Genomic DNA, 25,782 nt, shown 5'->3' with positions numbered 1-25,782 from the left:
TCTAGGACATGTAGTGTCCAGGAAAGGTGTTTCGGTGGACCGGAGCAAAATAGAAGTGGTAGTTGATTGGGTGAGACCGAAGAACGTGCATAAGGTCAGAAGTTTCTTGGGTCTGGCAAGATATTACCTCCGGTTTGTAGCGGATTTTTCTAAACTATCAGGTCCACTAACATGACTCACGAGGAAGAACATGAAGTTCGAGTGAAATGATGAGTGTGAGTAGAGTTTTCAAGAACTGAAGCAGCGTCTAGTTACTGCTCTAGTATTGACCATTCCATCAGAAGATGGTGGAATTGTGATCTACAGTGATGCATATAAGAAAGGGCTCGGGTGTGTATTAATGCAACGGGGAAAAGTTGATCAAATGAGTTGATTTCTAGAACTCTTAAACCTCAAGGGGAGTCAGGCTTAGTGTGTCGGCTCAAGAAGTCACTATATGGTTTAAAACAGTCTCTAAGAGCATTGTTTGATCACTTTAGTGTTGAAGTACTTGAGTTTGGCCTTCAACGTTGTGCAGTAGATCATTCAATATTTTGTCACCATACTCCATCTGAAAGGATTCTGATTATTGCGTACATGGATGATATTGTGATTACTGGTGATGATGATCAAGGTATTTAGAGCCTAAAGCACTTCCTGCAAACTAAGTTTCCGACAAAGGTTTTGAGACCATTGAAATACTTCTTGGCTATAGGAGTATCGAGATCTCACACTGAAATCGTCTTGTCACAGAGGAAAAAAACATGTTCTTGATCTTTTAGATGAGACTGGACTGTTGGGATCCAAACTTGTTGATACACTCGTGGATACCAATAGTAAGTTACCGCCAGATATATGTGATTTGTTGCCTAATCAAAACAGTACCGAAGACTTGTTGGAAAGTTGAATTATCTTATAGTCACTCGACTAGATATATCCTTCGCAACAAGTGTTGTGAGTCAGTTTCTCGATTCCCCAAGAACAAGTCACTAGGATGCAATAATTTGCATTTTGAGATATCTCAAACGTGCACCAAGGAGAGGTCTCTTATATTAGGATCGAGGTCACCCTCATATTCAAGGATATACAAATGCAAATTGGATTGGGTTGCCATCTGACCGAAGATCCATAACCAACTATTGTATCTTTGTCGGTGGTAATTTGATGTCTTGGAAAAGTAAGAAACAAAATGTTGTGGCCAGGTTAAGTGCTAAGTCAGTGTAAAGGGCCATGACGCACACTAAATATGAACTTTTTTGGTCGAAGAACATGTTGAAAGAACTAGGTTTTCCACATTCTCAGCCTATGGAGTTAGTGTGTGATACACTAAGTTTGCAATGTTCACCATTCAAATCTCATCCTTGTCCTCCAATTCTTCCCTTACCACAGCTAAAGGCAACACTAAATAACTATTCATAGGAAAAAAGCTTGAGAAGAATATTGAGAGCCATCCTTGGTGACTGCTGGAATCTGGCATATGCTTCATTCATGGATGGTATATCAAGAATATGATCACAGATGGGTTGAAGTCTATGACTCGACCCATCCACAAACTTGGCAGCCAAGAGCTATGCGTCTTGCCTCTTAATCATCTCAATGTCAAAACTAAGTAAGTTTCTCCCACATACCCTTCACAGTGCTAAAATACCGACCAATGGACCTACCAAGTTGGTCATACTTGAAAACTTCTCATATAGGCCAAAAGCATAAGTTTGACTTTTTTATCTTGAGAGAAGCTTTCACAAAGATCATCCCATATAGCCTTGGCTCTTCTATGACATCATGTTTGTAGCAATTCATGATTCCACCTTGTTCCATAACCACAAAAACAATGTCAATTGTTTCCATCCAATCATCATAATCCTCGGAGTTTAGAGATAAAGGAGAATTCAATAGATACCTGAACTTTCCTTTTGCATTATGAAAATAGGTATGGAGGGTCCAACAAATTCAATGGTTGTGGACCTGTGGTTTGTACATTAACAATAGAAGGAAGGAAGGACATCAAAACCACTCCCACTAACCGAGAAAAAGAGTGTCTCTAAATGAATCTTAAACCAAATAAAGAATCATATTTGAGAACCAAGAAGAAGAAGAAGAAGAAGAAGAAAGAATGTACATGTCAACAATTACTAAAATAGCATATTCTCTTATAATAACAGAACGTACAGCTCCAAATCTGCCCTCATATCTGTCAAAAATAAAATGAAAAAAAAGGCACAAAAGATAAAATGCCCCCACTCAAACTAGATAATTACTAAAATGGCATATTCTCTTATAATAAAACCAAAAGGAAGCAACAAAAATATATAACTGCCCACTAGATCATTTCCACTTTCTCCAAATCCACTCCAATCTTGAGATATTTTCTCTTCCATCACAATAACTAAAAAATAAATTCCAAAACAAAAACACTCAAGCACTTAATTTGCCATTTAAGAGGTCAAAATAATGACTCTGATGATTGACTTGATGGTTTTATCGATCAAAAGAGGAATTCTATGAGCAGTTGCTTCATGCTGTCTCTTTATACACACGCCTTGTAATTGGGCCACTAGGCCATTTTTCTTGAAAGATAATATGAGATAATCGTTTCAAATTATGTTTATTTTAAAAAGTAAATAAAAAGTAGAAATAAGAAGGAAAAATCTGAATGGGAATTGAAAACCCAAACAGGAGAGATACAACAATGGCCAATTTATGTTTTTGAAAGAAATGCCAATTGTTGTCATCATAAGCCGAATCTACATAGAGTTGACTGCTCCTAGCATTCCCATCAAAATAATCATCTACCTACTAACTGCACAAATCAGAACAACCACATCAAATTGACAATGGCAATTTACTTACCTCTTGCATTCCATGAGAAATGGTAACAACAAATTCTCCAAAGTTTGAATAATTGATCAAGCAAAAAAATTCATAAATGCTCCGCTGGTTTTGGACTTACTGCCCATGCAACTCAAACTCCACCAAGACCAAATGATTGCAAAATAACCATATGGGATTATGGGGGGTGTAGGAACTTAAAGAGTATTTCTTTAATTGACGAGAACCATCATCATGCCAGAATCAGTCATGTCAAATCATCAAGAACATTAAACTGAATGCGGAAGCGTACTTGAATCCATAGCGTTCCAAGATGTGTCGAACCGTGCGGATGACCTTCCAGATCAACACGTAATGTCCAGAGAATTCTTTTTGTGTTCTCTGTATTCTCTTTTGGCGATGGGATGACAAAAGAGAAATTATAGAACCGTCCATGTGATCCGAGAATCATAACCACTATATATATAACCGTTGGCCATATATGTGTATTTCTGTTTTCGATCATCATAATAAACAGAAATAACCATCAAAGTATCTACACATTAAAGGTCCACAACCGTTTCGAATGCATTAAAGCCCATTATAATCCAAAATAACCGATCACTTTTAAACAGGGTCTTTCCTTATTAGGCAGTCCACAACACATAATTATTTCACATATATGCCCATAATTGAATTTTGATCCAACAATCTCCCACTTGGGCTATATGTGTAACCTCATAATTATGTATTGCAAAAAATAACCAAATGAGCTCAACTTTGCTGCCATACCGAAATGTATCTATAACCAATCCAGTCCATCAATTATACTAACATAGGATCAAAGCGGCCTTTGTTACAATATTCGTAACTCGACCCATCAATAGTCACATATGTCAATACAACTGAATGACGTGGATTATGATGTGGATGTGTAGCATGGAAATTTCATGCAATGTGATCTTAACATGCCTATTTCCAATTGGTCCACCTTAAACCTTAGTGAGATCAAACCATAACATAAATCAGAGTGTGAAAACCAAACTTTATTTCTGCAGAAAATAACCTCAAAATAATCCATAAACTGGAGTAACTAAAAACATGTATATATCGAAAAAACATCCATAAATTACAAACTCCCACTAAAACTGAACATCATCTAAAAATATGACACCCATCTGAGTAGTGTGCTCATGAAACTGTCTGGATGGCAATCCCTTAGTAAGCGGATCCGCAACCATGGAGTTTGTACTAATGTGCTCTATAGACAAGTGACCACTCTGAACTCTTACTTTGACAACTAGGAACTTGATGTCTATATGCTTCAACTTCCTCGAGCTCATGTTGTTGTTGGAATATAAAACTATAGATTTATTATCACAAAATAACTTAAGTGGCCTATCAATACTATCCACTATGCGCAGCCCTGTGACAAAATTCCGCAGCCATACTCCGTGATTAGACTCCTCATAACACACTATATACTTTGCTGCCATGGTGGAAGAGGCTATAAGAGACTGTTTAGCACTCTTCTAGGAGTTGGCACCTCCAGCAAGCAGAAAAATATAGCCTGATATAGATTTCATACTATCTCGGCATCCCGCAAAATCAGAGTCAGTATACCCGATGATCTCAAGCTGATCTGACTTCCGATATGTGAGCATGCATTTTTTTGTTGTCTGTAAGTACCGCAAGACCCATTTAGTTGCTTTCCAATGGTCTGCTCCTAGATTACTTAAATACCTGCCCAACATCCCAGTAACGTACGCAATATCCAAATGCATACAAACCTGAGCATACATTAGACTACCTATAGCCAAAGCATAGGGAATCTTCTGCATTTCCTTTACCTCAAAATCATTCTTAGGGCACTAATTGAGACTAAATTTGTCTCCCTTAGCCACAGGGGTATCACCTGGTTTACAATCTTGCATGCCATATCTTTTAAGAACCTTTTCGATATAACTCTTTTGTGATAGTCCTAAAGTAGCCCCGAGAACGATCCCGGTGTATTTGTATCCCTAACACAAAAGAGGCTTCACCAAGATCTTTCATTTCAAAATTCTTAACTAGAAATCTCTTGGTTTGGTGCACTAAGCCTATATCGTTGTTGGCAAGCAAGATGTCATCAACATACAAAACTAGAAAAATATACTTGTTCCCACTGAACTTATGATATACACAGTCATCAACTGAATTCATCTCAAAACCAAACGAGATAATTACCTGATGAAACTTAATATACCATTGCCGAGATGCCTGTTTGAGTCCATAAATGAATTTCTTTAGTTTGCAAGCCATATTCTTTGAGTCTCCTGACACAAAGTTTTCTAACTGCACCATATAGATTGTCTCATCAATGTTACCATTGAGAAACGTTGTCTTTACATCCAGCTGATGTAACTCAAGATTGAAATGCACCACTAATGCCATTATAATCCTAAAAGAGTCTTTCGAAGAAACCGGAGAGAAAGTCTCTTTATAATCAATGTCTTCTTTTTGTGTAAAGCCCTTCGCAACAAGACGAGCCTTGTGCCTTTCCACATTGCCTTTTGAATCCCTCTTGATCTTAAATATCCATTTACAACCAATGGGTTTCATACCTTCTGGCAATGGAACAAGATCCCACACGTCATTGTCCTTCATGGACTTAATCTCCTCATTCATGGCATCAATCCACTTCTAAGAATTAGAACTTTGCATGGCTTGACAGAAGTTAATAGGATCATCTACCATCACTCCAATGTCTACCTCATGTTCTTGAAGAAATACAATGTAATCATTTGGCACTACACTTCTTCTCTCTTTAGTGGATCTTCTTAATGGCATAGGTTCTTGAGGTGTAAGGGTTTGTTCTCTTGAAATAATTTCTTGGGTGGGAGGTGCTACAACATTGTCTTGAATTAATGTGTCTTGAACAGGGTCAGGAATAAAATCCTAATCAATGCCAACAACACCTATGGGAATATCTACATATTCCTCTTCAAATACAAAGTCCCTAATTGTATCTCCCCCCGCAAACTCGACATCCTCAAAGAACCGGGCACTTCCTGACTCAAAAAACAACTTAGTTCTGCGATCATAAAATTTGTACCCCTTGGATCTTTCAGAGTACCCGACAAAATAACAACTCACCGTCCTTGAATCTAGTTTATTTTCATTAGGCCTATAAGGTCTTGCCTCAGCTAGACATCCCCAAATATGAAAGTGGTTTAGACTAGGTTTTTTACCTATCCAAAGTTCATAAGGGGTTTTGACAGTTGCTTTAGTTGGGACTCTATTAAGTATATATGCTACGGGCTTAAAATGCTTCTCCCCAGAGTGATTCTGGCAAGGTGGAATGGCTAATCATACTCCTCACCATATCCTTAAGCATCATGTTTCGTCTCTCAGCAACACCATTCATAGTGGGCGAACCCGGCATAGTTTACTAAGGGGCAATACCGCATTCTTCTAGGAATTTAGCAAACGGCGCTAGACGTTGTTCACCTGAACCATCATTTCTACCATAGTATTCACCAGCACGGTCAGATCAGATGGTTTTAATCCTTTTTTTGAGTTGATTTTCAACTTCAACTTTAAAATTTTTGAACACTTCCCGTGACTGTGACTTTTCATGAATGAGCTATACATAGCCATATCTAGAAAAATCAATCTATGAACGTTATAAAATATTGTTGACCATTCCAAGCAACCGTAGGGAATGGCCCACAAATATCCGTATGTGTAAGTTCTAAGACGTCCAAGGTCCTATTGGCTTCAAATCTCCTTTTATTGGTTTGTTTTCCCTTAATACAATTTACACAAACATTAAAATCAGTGAAATCTAAGGGGTCTAGAATTTCGTCTGACACAAGTCTCTCTATTCTCCGTTTGGAGATATGACCTAATCTCTTGTGCCATAACGTAGCTGAATTTTCCTTGGTTAATTTTCTCTTGGTACCACGTGTACTAAAATGCAAGGATTCATTAAATGAAGCAATTGAATCTATCATATAAAGATTATCATAACCTGATAAAGAACCAAAACCAACCAATTTTGAATCATGAAACAAACTAAATTTTCCATTCCCAAATGAACAACAATAACTAGACTTGCCCAAAGTAGAAATAGAAATCAAATTCCGTCTAAAAGACAGTACAATAAATGTTTCAACAAGATCCAAATAAAATCCAGTTTTTAACAATAATCTAAATAGTCCTATTGCGTCCTATTGCCTCTGTCTTGCCATCGCCCACATAGATGTTTCTTTCAGCATCATTTGGCTTTCGGCAATTCAGGCAACCTTGCATAGACACACTGATGTGAGTGGTTGCACCAGAATCTATTCACCAAGTGTGTTCAGGTACCAAAATTAAATTAACCTCAGAACAAACCAAATTAAGAAGCATACCTTTCTTAGCACGCCAAGCGTGATAGTTGGTGCATTGCTTCTTCCTATGCCCTTCAGCTCCACAGAAGAAATAACTTGTACCTTCCTATTCGGTAGGTTTCTTTTGCTGTTTCTTTTGAGGTGTTGTATCTGCAACAGTCTTATCCTTCTTCCTCTTCTTCCCTTTTTCCTTGAAAGTCAAGGCTAGGTGAGCACACTCTGCCTTATCTTGCTTAAGTCTTTCCTCTTCCTGTACACAGTGTGAGATGAGCTCATTCAGAGACCATGTCTCTTTTTGACAGTTATAACCCACCTTAAACTAGCTAAACTGTGCCGAAAGGGATAATAATACCAAATGCACTAACAAGTCCTCAGAGAGTTCAAGCTTAAGTGCTTTCAACTTAGAAGCAAGATGAAACAGCTCTAAAATGTACTCCTTAATGTTACCCTTACCCTTATACCTCATTGAAATTAGGCTTTGTCAAGAGTGTACTAATTTCAGACTTTTCATTCTTGACAAACTACTTTTCAGTATCAATAAGGAAATCCTTAGCTATAGTTATTTTATCTAACATAGTGCCCCTAAATGCTTCTGGAATGGCTCTCTTCATGATCATCATACACATGCGATTTGATTTCTCCCACCTTTCAAAGTTTCTTTTCTCATCAGAGGTAGTTTTTTCTATAATAGGTGGAGAAGAATCAACCATTAACGCAAGGTCGAGATCCATGACTCCGAGAACAATTAAAAGGTTCTCTTTCCATGACTTAAAGTTCGAGCCATTTAGCATAGGTATAGAATTGATGTTAGATGTAATATTAGTAAGAGTCATAGCTGAACAGATGAATAACAAACAACCATTAAAAAAAATAAATTAAAACAAGCTCACATAAATCATGAACCAAAATTAAATCCAAAAATAGGTAATTCCCATCTCAAGATATCGTGTACTCCGTTAATATTTTATCTTTGGACAAATATATTAATTTGTAAGTGATATCTTGGTGCAGTAATCAAATGTTGATAATAAGAATATGTCGAATAATAAATCTTCCTTTGGGTTGAATTATTATTCACATGTTAAATAGATCAAAAAATTGTCACACATTTATTACCACAAGTGCACCTGCAATTCTGTCAAAAAAATTTATCTTCCTTTGGGCCAATCAATTTTTACATACGTTACACGCACACAAGCTGTTTATATTTTAAAAGAAAATTGATTGCCACAGGAGTGGTCACTTTGACGACTTGCTGTTTTAATCAACTTCGTTTCAAAACATATATATATATATATACACACACACACATATATGTCCTTAAAAATACCTATATTTGAATTTATTTTATAACTTCTATCCTTTGACCATCCTCCCTTTAAAAAAAATTGGGTCCAAACCCAAAACGAATATCACTACTTGAAAAACTGTTGGGCCATAATTTAAATTTAGTTCAAATTTACTAAAAGATAAAATAAAAATTCAAACCAAATCTTTATCTCAAAAAAATAATAACTAAATTTAAACTGCAACTAAATATCTCATGATCCCTGCAAAGAATAAAATTTCCAAAAAAGTTCTTATTATTATTATTTTTTTTTTTTTGTAAAAAAAACAAAATTTATTCAAACCAACCCAAAATTGAGAAACTATTTCCTAATGATTCAACATGAAGCCACTTTGATACCACTTGTAGGAACTTAAAGAGTATTTCTTTAATTGATGACAACCATCATCATGCTAGAATCAGTCATGTCAAATCATCAAGAACATTAAACTGAATGTGGAAACGTACTTGAATCCATAGCGTTCCAAGATGTGTCAAGCCGTGCGGATGACCTTCCAAATCAACACGTAATGTCCAGAAAATTCCCTTGGCGTTCTCTGTATTCTCTTTTGGCGATGGGACGACAAAAGATAAATTATAGAATTGTCCGTGTGATCCGAGGACCATAACCACTATATATATAACCGTTGGCCATATATGTGTATTTCCATTTTTGCCCATCATTATAAACGGAAATAACCATTAAAATATCTACACATTAAAGGTCCACAACTGTTTCGGATACATTAAAGTCCATTATAATCCAAAATAACTGATCGCTTTTAAAGAGGGCATTTCCTTATTAGACAATCCACAATACATAATTATTTCACATGCCCATAATTGAATTTTGATCCAACAAAGGGTCCCCTCTAAGAGCTCAAAACCTTTTTGTTTCTTTTTTGGAAGTTTAAATGACATGCTCAAATTTCAATGTAGTCTTGGTCAAGAACAAACAGCAGAATAAACATCAAGAGTTCATGCGAAAGAATGAATACCTTTTTCAAACTTCGCGTCGGGTTTTACTCTAATTCCACAGTGTGGCCGTGTGCTTACAAGATGATCGAAATATTCCTGAAATTTAGATTATATAGGAAATAATATATGGAAATAACGATAGACAATGGAGGGTTTGCGAATCAAATGAGCTCTTCACATTTACATTCAACAAAGTTCGAGAAAAATGCAATAAAGCAAATAGAAAATCCTTTCTTGCAGGAAGTTAAACCAGTTTTCAGTCCTTATAAATCGTGTGTATGTGTGTGTGTGTGTGTGTGTGTGAGAGAGAGAGAGAGAGAGAGAGAGAGAGAGAGAGAGAGAGAGAGAAGATTTGCCTGGACTTGGCGAGGTGATGGAGGGTTGAGAAGAGCCGAAATTTGGCCTTTGAACTGTACATCGACCGGGCAGATGCTTCCCATTACCACCGCTCCTGCTCTAGCTCAGTTTTTGCGAAGAACCCACTTGGGCTGCAGCAGGTTCATGAACGCATCATGAACAATATAAACGGCGGCTTTATAAAGGAAAATTAGAAATTGCATACTCTCCAGCAGAAGCCTCTATGTTAAAGATAAATTATATATAAAATAAAATTATATTCAAATTTAAATATAAAATTTAAAATTTGTGCTTCAAAAATACTTCCCAAATCTCTAATCATATAAAAAGGACAATTTTAAAAAATATATATAGCATTTAGTTACATTAAAGTCCATACAACAACAACAATAACAAAACCAAGCCTTGGTCCCACTAAGTGGGGTCGGCTATATGAATCCTTTTCCGCCAACTTATGCGATCATGGACCATTTCTTTTTATAGATTCAAAGATATTAAATCCTTACTCACTATCTCCTCCCAAGTTATTTTAAGTCTACCCCTACCCCTTCTACTGCCCCCCACAGTAACTAAGTCACTCTTCCTCACAGGTGCACTATAAGGCCTACGTTGTAAATGTCCATACCATCTGAGTCGTCCCTCCCTTATCTTATCTTCTATAGGAGTTACACCTAACTTACCACGAATATATTCATTCCTTAATTTATCTTTCAATGTTATACCACTCATCCATCTAAGCATCCTCATCTCGACAACTTTTACTTTTTGGATATTATGTTTCTTCGTCGCCCAACATTCTGATCCATATAGCATGGCTGGTCTTATAGCTGTTCTATAAAATTTCCCTTTCAATTTTAAGGGTATTCTACGATCACATAGAACACTTGAAGTACTTCTCCATTTTACCCAACTTGCTTTAACTCTATGCATTACATCATCTTCAATTTCTCCTTCAGCTTGCATAATAGATCCAAGGTATCGAAATCTACAAGTGTTATTTATTTCTTCATCATCAAGTTTAACTTTGTCTCCAATATTCCTCCTATCATTACTAAAATTACATTTCATATATTTTGTTTTATTTCTACTTATCTTAAAGCCTCTAGATTCCAAAGCTTCTCTCCATAATTCTAACTCAGCCTCTACTTCATCCCTAGTTTCGTCAATTAATACAATATCATCTGCAAACAACATACACCATGGAACCTCCTTTTGAATACTCTTAGTTAATTGGTCCATCACTAAAGCGAAAAGATAAGGACTCAAAGCAGATCCTTGATGTACACCTATGGTAATTGGAAATTCTCTAGTTTCTCCATCTATAGTCTTTACACTAGTCATTACTCCATCGTACATATCCTTAATGACATCGGTATACCTACAACATAAACCCTTTTTTTCTAAAACCCACCATAGAACTTCCCTAGGTATCCTATCATATGCTTTCTCAAGGTCAATAAATATCATATGCAAGTCCCTCTTCTTTTCCCTAAACTTTTCCATTAATCTTCTTAAAAGATAAATAGCTTCTGTGGTAGATCTCCCAGGCGTAAAACCAAATTGATTTTCTGAGATCTTCGTTTCTAACCTTAATCTTTGTTCAACTACTCTTTCCCATAGTTTCATCATATGACTCATAAGTTTAATTCCAAGATAGTTATTACAATTTTGAATATCTCCTTTATTTTTGTATATAGGTATTAAAGTACTTTTTCTCCATTCATCTAGCATTTTCTTAGTTTTTACAATTGTATTAAATAAATTAGTTAACCATATAATTCCGTTATCACCCAAGCATTTCCAAACTTCAATTGGGATGTTATCTGGTCCCATAGCTTTCCCATTTTTCATCTTTTTTAGTGCAAACTTAACTTCGTTAACTCTAATTTTGCGAATAAATCTTATATTTTTAGTCTTTTCCTCATTTGATAATTCTAAATTTAAGTCTTCTATTTGGTTTTCATTAAACAACTTACTAAAGTAACTTCCCCATCTTTCTTTAATATCTTCGTCCTTAACCAAGACAATATCATCCTCACTTTTTATACATTTTACATTTCCTAAGTCCTTCTTCCTTTCTCTGGCTTTAGAAATTTTAAATATATCTTTTTCCCCTTCTTTTGTACCTAATCTATCATACAAACTATTAAATGATCTATGTTTAGCTTCACTAACGGTCCTTTTTGCATCTTTTCTTGCCTCCTTATATTTTTCAAAGTTATCTCTGTTTCTACATTTTTGCCACGTTTTATACCAAATTCTTTTTGTCTTTATGATTTTTTGTACATCTTTATCCCACCACCAACTTTCTTTGCTATTTGAGAATCTTCCCCTTGATTCGCCTAAAATCTCTTTTGCTATCTTTTTAATAGAGCTAGCTAATCTATTCCAAAGAGTATTTGAATCTATCCCATCCTCTAAGGTCCAATCCCCATCTTTGATCATTTTATCTTTAAATTTTATTATATTTTCTCCTTTTAGGTTCCACCATCTAGTTCTCTTACACTGGTTTATTTTATCCTTTTTCTTCCATTTTTTAATGCATATATCTAACACTAAGACTCTATGTTGTGTGGTTAGACTTTCACCTGGAATAACTTTACAATCCTTGCATGATAAATGATCTACCCTCCTAGTTAAAAAAAAATCTATTTGACTTCTATTTTGTCCACTTTTAAAGGTTATTAAGTGTTCTTCTCTCTTCTTAAAGCAAGTATTCATCATACTAAAATCATATGACATAGCAAAGTCTAAGATCATCTCCCCAGACTCATTTTTGTCTCCATATCCATATCCTCTATGTATCCTTTCATAATTTTTATTATCTCTTCCAACGTGTCCATTCAAATCTCCTCCTATAAATATTTTCTCAGTCCCTGGTATCCCTTGTATAATACTATCCATATCTTCCCAAAATTGTCTCTTGAGATTTTCTGCTAAGCCAACTTGAGGAGCATAAGCACTAATGATATTTATTATCTCTTGTCCTAATACCATTTTGATTTTTATAATTCTATCTCTTACTCTAGTTACATCTATAACGCTATCTTTTAAGTTTTTGTCTATAATAATGCCTACTCCATTCTTATGTTTTTCTTTTCCAGTGTACCAAAGTTTAAATCCTGATTTATCGATTTCTCTAGCTTTCTCCCGCACCCACTTAGTTTCTTGAAGGCAAATTATATTAATTCTTCTTCAAATCATTGTATCCGCAATTTCCATGCTTTTACCTGTAAGTGTCCCTATATTCCAAGTTGCTAATCTAATCCTAGTTTCCTGAACTAACGTCTTTACCTGCTCACGTCCAGAATGATGCAGGAACCCTCGCATATTTGACACCGTACCCGGGCGCTGACACGGCCCGTTGCTTCGGGGTGACGACCTAGCCCACCCTCGCCCACTTTTCACTACACCTGGGTGGTTCAAGTGCAATGCGTCGCTCGTAGGGGACGCCCCAGCAAATATTCGGTAAGGATTCATATCATAGTGATCTGACAAATTTTACGCTGGCTGTCAGCTACCTAACGCAACCCTCCTCCTTAACCCGGGCTTGGGACCAGCTGTGTGTGAAAAAAATTAGGACATTAAGTGCATCACAGGCGGAGTTAGTTACATTAAAGTCCATATCATATCCCTTTCCACTTTTTTCAAAATTGGAAATCAAAAATCCCAATAAGAATATTTTAAAATTTAACCACTTGGACGTCTTATAAAAGATTTAGAGCATGAATTTCATATCTTAAAAATATATTTATATAGATTTGAGAGAAATTTAATATAATTTTATATTATATTTATTCAAATTCATATAAATTCATATTAAATATCGGCCCCCGGCCGTCATATCATACTGTATATTATCAATAAAAACATTCTACTCATATATATTATTTAAAAATTGTTCTCATGCCACACAATTTTTATTTGATAAATCATAAAGAAAATAAACTAATGGGAAAAGACATAAATTGCTGAAAATAGCGTCTGAGCATCTACAGGATTTTATTTAACTTAAACTATTTGTTTTATAGAAAATAAGAGATTTCAAACCAACACATAAATTTTCCCCAAAATATATAATAGTCAAAATCATTCTTTTCATATACCCGATTCGTTCAGAAAAATCACATATTGCAATTTAATCGATCCATATTCCAAAATTAACTAACATAATATAATCCCCTTACCTGGCTTACTAGGAACCCTAAATCCACGCCCTGCGACATTCGAAGATCAAAACCCTGAAATTATATTTTCCCCAAATTAATCAACTTAACTCACAGCATATTTCTCATTTAGCATTTCTTAGGCCTCATATACTCCAAATTAACAATAAAAATCCTAAAATACCCTACTTACCTTGGTTTTGGAGTGGTGCTTGGAAAGCCCAGTCAAAAATACGTTCCGCTAAACTTGTAGAGAATTTCCTCTAGATCCTCGTGGTAACTTCCGATCGTCGATTCGGGCGACAAATGTCAAGAAATCGAAGAAAGAAGGGGTGAGGGTTTGGGTTAGAGAGAGAGGGAGAGATTAAATTTCTTAATGAAGAAGCAACCTAAAATTCTATTTATAACCATTTGACCCGACAAAATTCGTCGACGAAATGGGACCTTCATCGACGAACTGTAGAAGAACATTTGTTGACGAAAGAAAGGTTTGTTGACGAAGCTTAAGTTTGATATTTTCCTATCTTTTGGGATCTCCTCATCGACGACGCCTGAATTTCGTTGATAAGTTATAGAAGGGAATTCGTTGACGAAAACAGCGGATTCGTCGACGAGTCCTGTTGTTGGCCCCTTTTTAAATTCCCTTTTCTTCTTTTCTTATTTCCTCTTTATTTTTTGGGTTTGGGTTTCTACAATCTCCCCTCCTATAAGAATTTCATCCTAGAAATTTACTAATTGGTTTCCATTACATTATCTGAATTATCGCTAATCTGCTGATCTAACTTTAGGAAGAGCCGGCAACCACCCACATAACAGCTCGTCCCAAACTTATTAAATACCCTCACTTATGGTGGAGGAATATCGTGGTTACATATACTGTCTCGGAAGATTACAATATCTATAGAAAACTCTCTCAGAGACCATCCATAAACCACAACAATAAACAATTGAAAAAACTAAACAACCTACTCTAAGAAACCTATATACAAAACCAACACTTACCTACTGCTTTACTTACCTGTTTAGCACTGAGCCTCTCCAAATAGTTGTGGATACTTCTGACATATTTCTGTCTCTAATTCTTATGATGCTTCCTCCACTGCATGATTATGCAAAAATACCTTTACAAGTGGAATCCTTTTTGTACGCAGCTCCTGTTCCTTATAGTCTAGAATCTGTACTGATACTTCCTCATATGCCAACGTATCCCCGAGTTCCAATGACTCGTAACTAATCACATGTGAACGATCTAAATTGTACTTCCTTAACATGGACACGTGGAATACGTCGTGAATCCTAGACAGTGCTGGAGGTAAAGCAATTATGTACGCCATCGAAACAACTCTTTCTAAAATCTCGAATGGCCCGATGTATCTAGTGCTTAGCTTCCCTTTTTCCCAAATCTCATTACCCATTTCATCGGAGCAATTCTCAAAAATATGGCATCACCTACCTTGAACTCCAGCTCTCGTCGGTGTGTATCTGTAGAGCTCTTCTGCCGACTCTGTGTTGTCTTTATTCTCTCCCTGATAAACTAAACTTTCTTAAAGGTTTGTTGAACAAGCTCCGATCCCAAAATTTGCCACTCACTGACCTTGTCCTTATACAATGGAGATCGACACCTACAACCATACAGTGCCTCATACGATGTTATCCCAATACTGGCTTGATAATTGTTATTGTATGCGAACTCAACAAATGATAGATATTTAATTCAACTATCCCCGAAATCCAATACACATGCACGTAGCATATCCTCTAGAATCTAAATGGTCCTCTCTGACTGACCATCGGTCTACGGGTAAAATGCAGTACTGAAAGTGAGTTAAAATCCCAATACTTCCTATAGACTCTTCCAAAATCGAGAAGTAAACTGTGGGTCCCTATCTGAAACGATAGACACAGGCACCCCGTGCAGTCTGACTATCTCCTGCACATAATGCTCTACCAACCTATTCATAAAGTAACTAACTTTAACTGGAATGAAATGAGCAGTCTTCGTCAGCCTGTCAACCCAAATAACATTTTGTCCCTAAAGTGTCGATGGCAATCCCGTGACAAAGTCCATGGAGATGTGCTCCCACTTCCACTTAGGAATGAGAAGTGGTTGCAACGATTTTGCTGGCCTCTGGTCCTCAACTTTCACCTGCTGACATGTCAAGCACTGCTCAACAAAACGAGTGATCTCTCTTTTCATATTAGACCACCAAAAAGATTCTCGCAAATCTTTGTACATCTTTGTGCTCCCTGGATGTACTGTATATAAAGAGCGATGTGCCTCTTCCAAGATGGTTCGTTTAATCTCCGCATCAGTCGGTACGCATATCCTAGTGTGAAATTTCAACGCCCTGTCATCTGATACATTGAAATCTGTATTCAACCCATCCTATACTCCACTCACAATCTCTGTTAGCTTTACATCTTCCATCTGAGCTGCCCTAATCCTTTCCCATAAGTTCGATTACAATATTAGGCTAGCAATGAATGTCTGGTGATTTCCTTCCACTAACTCCATACCCAACCTTTCTGGGTCAATCTTGATCTGATGCTGAACTCCAACCGTAGAGACTAACGCAGGCGCTGACTTCCAACTTAAAGCATCAACTACCACATTAGCTTTTTCTGGGTGGTAATTAATGGTACAGTCGTAGTTGTAATGACCCAGCTCATTTAATGGACCTAGATTGCTATCAAACATATAGAATACCTGTACCAGATAAACATACATAGACAACTCGCCCTAAACAAGGACATACGAGTGTAACTCATACAAAATGGTAATGTAAATGTTGCGGAAAAACATAAACATCCATCGAGATTTCCTATTAGACATATACTAGAGTTTACAAACCAAATTCCCAAATATAGACATTCGTAATTAAAACATAACCAATTCTTACAAATCTCCCAAAAAGAAATACCTCCAGCTAAGTTTATTACACAACTAGAACACTTACATAAGCTAAACTCTAAAAAACCACCTTCCCAGTCTCTATAGAAACTAGGATCGACGTCCAGAAGGACTTGAAAATGAAGGTTGTATAATGGGGTGAGACACTTCTCAGTAAGGTGGAAGATATTACAATCAGTGTGTGACCACACGCTTTCATTTCAATTTAAACTAATACATGAAACGAATATTTTCAATACCGATAATGCAACAGATATATATATATAAACATAAATACCATAAATTTTTCCATAATAACTTTTAAATCGTGTATATGAGTGTTAGAACAATGACCAGCTTGGTATGACATATTCGCCTATTTTACCCCGTGGCACGGGTTGTGCACCAATAACTCTAACAATGCCCTGTTTGTGCAGGCACTGTCAAGTATCTATATATATATATATAATCCAACTGCCCCCCATCTCGTCTATTATTTCACCAGTGGTTTCAATATTCCTACAAGCCGAATATCTCTGTACCCACACTGATTCACATGTGTAGTTGCACTATATGTAATAACCCAAGAAAAAAAAAATGAATAATAATAATAATAGTTAGTATTAAAAAAGAAAGTATTTCTCTGTTAGGATCCTTGATTCCATGTTTGATGCCTAAGAAAGACCTTGTTTAAGCGAGTGCTCAGAGACCATTGCGGCTCAGTCGCTCCCTAGAGGTCGGCCTGGTCAAAATGGAATTTCATAGGATAAACAAGGTAGACACTGTTTATATACGTAAATAAGTACATAAAATAATGTTTTGACTGACATAATTTGTAGAAATATATGGTAAAATAATAATAATATAAGTATCATATGCGGGGGCTCACAAGACTGTGTGGGCCCACATGAGTCCCGAAGCCGTATGGAGGTTTACACGAGTCTCAAAGCTATGTAGGATGCATAAAATCATATGAGAGTTATTCGAGTGACGTAGGATCCATTTGGGTCTCGAAGTTGTGTGGGGCCCACAAGACCATGTGGGGCCCACATGAGTTTTTAAAATTCAAATTTAATTCTTATTCAAAAAATAAAATAAAGAAATACTAAAAATAGTTTAAAAGTAATAACAATGATAATAATATTGATAATAATGATTAAGAAAAATAATGAAATAGTAAAATAATTAATTAACTAATTGATTAATTAGGTAAGTAATTAAATAAAAAAAAAAATATTTAATGGGAATGGTGGCAAGCACTCCCACATGGTCTCCATCCCCATCCCATACTCAACCCATACCTTGCCCATCCCTTGCCCATTCTTTAATTTTTAAAAATTATAATTTCACCCATCTCCCCACACTTTTATAAATTTCATTCTTTCCCCAAAATTTTCCTACAAATAGGAAGCTCTCAACTTTCATTTTTCACAACAATTTTTTAAGGAAGAGAAGGATTAGTGAGTGAAAGAAATTGTGGTGGAGAGAGAATTTTTAAATAAATTATCAATCACCCACTCTTTCCGATCTCATTTCTTAAAGATAGTTATTGTGTTCGTAGCACGCGGTAAAAGAAGAAGGTAAGTAAATTTTGATTATGTTAGTTTCTTTTTATTTTAAATTCATACCCGAGTTTATTTTGTACGTAAATTTTAATTATGTTACTTAGTTCCACAAAATTTCTATGAGTTTATTTTTACGCATATTTAATTATACCAGTTCTATCTTTAATATACTTGCATCTATATTTGGGTTAAGAAATGTTCTAATCCCCTCGGGTAAATTTTCAGCATTTATTTCTATTCAAAAATAAAATTATATATATTTTTAACACAAAAATTGTGTGGCATGAGTTTATTTTTACGTTACATTTTTTTATGAAAATATGAGTAAAGATGAGATTTTCACGATATTATTTTAAATTGCATAAATTATAATAAGATGATTTTAAAACCCCTTATGGCAACGAAAGTTCAAAGTTACAGATGCTCGGTACCGCAGCTTAAAGTTTATACGGATCAGAGTGCACCCACACTGTTTACAGAGTGGTTATTTATGTTAGTGGATTTCTCCTGAGTGCACACCTGGTTCCGGACCACGACTTAATAAGGAAAATCTCACTTAAAGTTTACGTACGTTGATTTAGTTTGGTCGGCCAGCCAGCTAAGTCCAGTCTTCGGACCGCACAACCCAGTCATGGGGGTAAACATGACTTACGGCAAACAGGCCTAAGGGTGGATTTTTACAATATATGTTTATACATATTTAATTACGTGTACAAAGTTACTGATGATTTGAAGGAAAAGTGTAAGTTTACGTGAAAAGGATCATTTTGGTGCTTATATGACGATCTAAGGAAAACGTATAAGGAAAAGTATATGTATGTTTATCATTAAATATTTTTACAGTTTTAAAGTTAAAAGTTTAATTTAGCAGTTATAGTATATGATTTAAAAATTTACTGTTGAAATTGATGACAAAAGTTTTATGCAGAAATTTTTAAATTTATGTTTATTCTAAAAGCAGTCTTGAAGTTATAGTATTCATTATTGTTTTACGAAATTCTTTAAAAACTCATTTTGGCCACACACTAATAATAATCTTATTTACTTACTGAGCGTCGTCTCATCCCAATCATATTTTATTTCAGATAACTCTGAAGGACATGTCGGGAATCAGGCTTAGCAAGCATGCGGGTGGGGATTAGAAAAATAAAGATTTATTAGAAATATTAGTATGGTTTCAGATATTTATATTTGTGTAATTTGTCTTCTTTTGAAATAAATGATTGTAATATGAATAATTAGCGCTCTGGTTTAATAAAAATTGAGTTTATTTTGCTTCCGCTGTAAATCAGTAGTAAAAAGTTAATATCCCAGGCCCCTCAAGGTCGGGGTGTTACATTTGGTATCAGAGCATAGGTTATAGGTTCTGTAGACTTTAAGAAATAATTTTACTAGAGCATAGACATAACCATAATGTGGGTAAGAACGGGTAAATTAGGATGTTTTTCTTTTACCTATAAATTTGATAAAATTTTTAAAATGAGGTTATGATTTTAAAATAACTATGAGGTTATGATTTTAAAATAACTCTAGCCCTTTCCCTCAGAATGGACCCAAGGAACAACAACGTAAGTGTTGAAGGAAATGAGAATAATACGAGTACTCGCAATGGAGAAGACATCAATGCTACTACAGTGTTGCGTGACGTGGCACAAGTCATGAAGGAACTTCTGCGGAACTCCAAGGATCGGAATGATCCACCAACCCGTGAAGGTTGTACGGTTGAACAGTTCGATCGAATGCACCCTCCGACTTTTGAGGGAAAAGCCGATCCAATTGCTGCAGAAGATTGGATGCAATCAATGGAAGAAATACTACGAGTCCTTCATTGTACGGATGAACAGAAGGTGCTATATGCAGCCTATAAAATGATTAGTGAAGCCAAACGTTGGTGGAACTCGAAAAAGTTACTCTTGGAGGAAGGACCAAATCCAACCATCCTCACGTGGGAGCGTTTTAAGGAAGTCTTCTTTGAACGATTTTTCCCCAAAACCACTAGAGATGCCAAGGCCAGGGAATTTTTGGAATTGAAACAAGGAAATATGAATGTACAACAATATGCAGCAAAGTTCATTGAATTATCTCGTTTTGCATCTTATTTGGTTCCGGACGAATCAAAGAAAGCTCGAAAATTTGAAGAAGGATTGAACTCAAGGATTTATGAGATGGTAACAGTATTCGAGCTCGAAGACTTCTCCCAATTGGTGAACAAAGCAACGAAGGCAGAAGAAATTCTACAAAGGAGTGCAGAGATATCCGAGCAAAGGAAGAGGCCCATGCCACAAGGGTCTCACCCTAGTAGAAATCAAGGACCTTGGAAAAGGAGCAACAACAACAACAGTAGCAGCAGCAATGTGGGGCGAGGGCAAACAGCGAGAAACCCAAACAATGCACAAGGCACCCCTTGTCCAAAATGCAACAAATTACATGGGGGAGAGTGTCGAGCTGGACTAGGGGTATGTTATCGGTGTGGTGAACCTGGTCACATGCAACGAGAATGCCCACAAAATCAACAAAGAGGAGGCAACCAGGCACCTCGAAGCAACAATCGACAGAACACCACTCAGGCACGTGTCTATGCCCTCACTCCAGGAGATGCCGAAAATACTAGTGATGTGGTGACAGGTATTATTCCCATATTCTCCAAGAAAGCAGTAGTATTATTTGATTCTGGAGCCACACACTCCTTTATATCTACAGCTTATGTTAAAATATGTGGGGTAGAGACTCAGCCATTAGAGACTGAGTTATCTGTGGGTACACCAATGGGAACATCGGTAGTATGTAGAAAAATACTTAAAGGCTACCTAATTTGTATTGAGGAAAGAATACTACCGGTTAATTTGGTAGTATTTAATATGCACGGGTTTGACGTAATTCTTGGGATGGACTGGCTAACTTCTAGTTATGCTAGTATAAATTGCTATAATAAGGAGGTGGTGTTTAGACCTCCTGGAGAACAAGAATACAAGTTCAATGGAACTCGTGTATACCCTTCACCACAAATATTGTCGGCAATCCAGGCAAAGAGATTACTCTTGAATGGATGTCAAGGGTACCTAGCATGCGTGGTGGAGGCACCAAAGGAAGAATTGAAGCTCGAGGATATCCCAATAGTAAGGGAATTCTCGGATGTATTCCCTGAGGATTTACCTGGGCTACCTCCTGATCGTGAAATCGAGTTTGTTATCGACCTACTACCAGGGACGACACCGATATCTAAAGCTCCATACAGAATGGCACCAGTAGAATTGAAAGAACTGAAGGAACAATTACAAGAGTTGCTGGACAAAGGATTCATCAGACCCAGCGTGTCACCATGGGGAGCACCAGTATTGTTTGTTAAAAAGAAAGATGGATCGATGAGAATGTGTATTGATTATCGGGAAATAAATAAAGCGACCATTAAGAACATGTACCCAATACCTCGCATAGATGACTTGTTTGATCAACTCCAAGGAACACAAGTCTTCTCAAAAATTGACCTCCGATCAGGGTACCATCAAGTGAAAATCAAATCAGAAGATGTTCCAAAGACCGCATTCCGAACGAGATATGGTCACTATGAATTCTTAGTCATGCCATTTGGACTGACCAATGCTCCTGCTGCCTTTATGGACCTTATGAATAGGGTTTTTCATGAATATCTAGATCAATTTGTGGTGGTCTTCATTGATGATATTTTGATTTATTCAAAAAGCCCCCAGGAACATGAGAACCATTTGAGACTAGTACTCAAAATACTAAGAGAAAAGAAACTCTATGCCAAACTTACGAAATGTGAGTTCTGGCTAGAAAGAGTTGCATTCTTAGGGCACGTGATATCTAAGGATGGTATTTCTGTGGACCCAAGTAAAATAGAGGCAATAGTGGATTGGGCGAGACCAAAGAATGTTCATGAGATCAGGAGTTTCTTAGGTCTGGCAAGATATTATCGTCGATTTGTGGAAGGGTTTTCTAAAATATCTGGTCCTCTGACGAGATTGACAAGAAAGAATGTGAAGTACGAATGGACTGATGAATGTGAGCAAAGCTTTCAAGAATTAAAGCAACGACTCATCACTGCCCCGGTGCTGACAATTCTATCAGGAGAAGATGGTTTTGTGATCTACAGTGATGCATCTCGGAAAGGGCTCGGGTGTGTATTAATGCAACAAGGGAAGGTCATTGCATATGCTTCTCGACAACTCAAGGACTACGAGAAGAATTATCCCACACACGATTTGGAGCTAGGAGCTGTGGTATTTGCATTAAAGATTTGGAGACACTATCTCTATGGTGAAAGGTGTGAGATTTTCACAGACCATAAAAGTCTCAAATACTTTTTCACACAAAAGGAATTAAACATGAGACAGAGAAGATGGTTAGAATTAATCAAAGATTATGATTGCGCCATCAACTATCACCCAGGAAAAGCCAACGTGGTAGCAGATGCATTAAGTCGAAAGTCAATGAATGCGTCAGTCTCGGCAATGGTGACCCAACATCAAATTATGATGGACCTAGAAAGAGTTGGTGTGGAAATAGTGGAAGGAAATCATCAAGCTCTTACTGCTAATCTGGTAATCCAACAAACCTTGCAAGAAAAGATTAAGGCTACACAGATGGAAGATGCAGAGCTAGTGAAGATTATGGGTAAGGTACAGAGTGGACTGAAGGGAGACTTTAACATCTCTGACGATGGAGTTTTGAGATTCCAAACTAGATTGTGTGTGCCCAATGACAAAGATATCAAAAGAACAATCTTGGAAGAAGCTCATCGATCTCTTTATACAGTGCATCCGGGAAGCACGAAGATGTATAGGGACTTGAGAGAGTCTTTTTGGTGGAATAACATGAAGAGGGAGATTGCACAATTTGTGGAACAGTGTCTTACTTGTCAGCAAGTAAAGGCTGAGCACCAGAGACCAGCAGGACCACTGCAACCACTCCACATTCCTGAATGGAAATGGGAGCACATCTCCATGGATTTTGTAACTGGGCTACCTCCAGCACTCCATGGACAGAACTCCATCTGGGTGGTTGTTGATCGTCTAACAAAGACCGCTCACTTTATTCCAATCAAAGTTAACTACTCTATGACCACGCTTGCAGAATTATATGTTCAAGAGATAGTTAGACTACATGGCGTGCCCGTTTCTATCGTATCAGATCGAGATCCACGATTCACATCACAATTTTGGAAGAGTTTGCAAAGAGCCTTGGGATCACGACTTACCTTCAGCACAGCATTTCATCCTCAAACTGATGGACAGTCAGAGAGAACCATTCAGATATTGGAGGATATGTTGAGAGCTTGTGTACTGGATTTCAAAGGAAGTTGGATTCAGTATCTACCGTTAGTTGAGTTCGCCTATAACAACAGTTATCAATCCAGCATAGAGATGGCACCGCATGAAGCGTTATATGGCCGAAAGTGTCGATCCCCATTATATTGGGATGAGGTTGGCGAACGACGAATTTTAGGTCCCGAGATTATACAAAGAACCTCTGAGAAAATTAAGCTCATCCGGGACAAAATAAAAACCGCTCAAAGTCGGCAAAGGAGCTATGCGAATACTTGTCGACGTGAGTTGGAGTTTGAAGTGGGGGATAAAATATTTTTAAAAGTAGCTCCAATGAAAAGAATCATGAGGTTTGGGAAGAAGGGCAAACTAAGCCCCAGGTATATTGGACCATTCGAGGTATTAGAGAAGATTGGTCCAGTCGCTTACAGAATTGCCTTACCTCCTGTACTATCGAGAATTCTTGATGTATTCCATGTCTCAATGTTAAAAAAGTACGTCCCAGACCCTTCTCATGTAATAAGTTATGAGTTGTTAGAAGTTAGTGACACTCTATCATATGAAGAAGTACCAATCCAGATTTTAGACAAGAAGGATCAGGAGTTGCGCACAAAGAAGATTTCACTGGTAAAAGTGCTCTGGCACAACCACGACATCGAGGAAGCATCATGGGAGCTAGAAGCAGAAATACGCCAGAAATACCCACATCTTTTCAACGATAGCAGGATCGGGTAAAAGCACAACATTATACAAGGTACTCATTTAAATCTTTGTAAATTTCGAGGGCGAAATTTTTATAAGGAGGGGAGGATGTAATAACCCAAGAAAAAAAAATGAATAATAATAATAATAGTTAGTATTAAAAAAGAAAGTGTTTCTCTGTTAGGATCCTGTTTTCCATGTTTGATGCCTAAGAAAGACCTTGTCTAAGCGAGTGCTCAGAGACCATTGCGGCTCAGTCGCTCCCTGGAGGTCGGCCTGGTCAAAATGGAATTTCATAGGATAAACAAGGTAGACACTGTTTATATACGTAAATAAGTACATAAAATAATGTTTTGACTGACATAATTTGTAGAAATATATGATAAAATAATAATAATATAAGTATCATATGCGGGGCCCACAAGACTGTGTGGGGCCCACATGAGTCCCGAAGCCGTATGGAGGTTTACACGAGTCTCAAAGCTATGTAGGATGCATAAAATCATATGAGAGTTATTCGAGTGACGTAGGATCCATTTGGGTCTCGAAGTTGTGTGGGGCCCACAAGACCATGTGGGGCCCACATGAGTTTTTAAAATTCAAATTTAATTCTTATTCAAAAAATAAAATAAAGAAATACTAAAAATAGTTTAAAAGTAATAACAATGATAATAATATTGATAATAATGATTAAGAAAAATAATGAAATAGTAAAATAATTAATTAACTAATTGATTAATTAGGTAAGTAATTAAATAAAAAAAAAATATTTAATGGGAATGGTGGCAAGCACTCCCACATGGTCTCCATCCCCATCCCATACTCAACTCATACCTTGCCCATCCCTTGCCCATTCTTTAATTTTTAAAAATTATAATTTCACCCATCTCCCCACACTTTTATAAATTTCATTCTTTCCCCAAAATTTTCCTACAAATAGGAAGCTCTCAACCTTCATTTTTCACAACAATTTTTTAAGGAAGAGAAGGATTAGTGAGTGAAAGAAATTGTGGTGGAGAGAGAATTTTTAAATAAATTCTCAATCACCCACTCTTTCCGATCTCATTTCTTAAAGATAGTTATTGTGTTCGTAGCACGCGGTAAAAGAAGAAGGTAAGTAAATTTTGATTATGTTAGTTTCTTTTTATTTTAAATTCATACCCGAGTTTATTTTGTACGTAAATTTTAATTATGTTACTTAGTTCCACAAAATTTCTATGAGTTTATTTTTACGCATATTTAATTATACCAGTTCTATCTTTAATATACTTGCATCTATATTTGGGTTAAGAAATGTTCTAATCCCCTCGGGTAAATTTTCAGCATTTATTTCTATTCAAAAATAAAATTAT

General features: G+C 36.6%; 1 protein-coding gene across 1 annotated transcript in view; it reads right to left on the bottom strand.

The window, feature by feature from the left end:
- The window catches only part of LOC131164585 (histone-lysine N-methyltransferase ATXR2), a 48,285-nt gene extending 38,250 nt beyond the window's left edge, over nucleotides 1-10,035 (bottom strand). The window contains exons 1-2 of the mRNA XM_058121881.1: nucleotides 9,822-10,035; nucleotides 9,486-9,561 (exon numbers count right to left, since the gene is read on the bottom strand). Of these exons, the coding sequence (XP_057977864.1) occupies nucleotides 9,486-9,561; nucleotides 9,822-9,905 (160 nt within the window). The 5' untranslated portion in view covers nucleotides 9,906-10,035. The remainder of the gene's footprint in view (nucleotides 1-9,485; nucleotides 9,562-9,821) is intronic.
- Nucleotides 10,036-25,782: the final 15,747 nt, after the last annotated feature.

This window comes from Malania oleifera, chromosome 9, assembly GCF_029873635.1.
Source record: "Malania oleifera isolate guangnan ecotype guangnan chromosome 9, ASM2987363v1, whole genome shotgun sequence".
NCBI classification, from domain to species: domain Eukaryota; kingdom Viridiplantae; phylum Streptophyta; class Magnoliopsida; order Santalales; family Ximeniaceae; genus Malania; species Malania oleifera.
The sequence above is the reverse complement of the archived record's forward strand: the minus strand, read 5'-3'. Positions and strand labels throughout refer to the sequence as shown.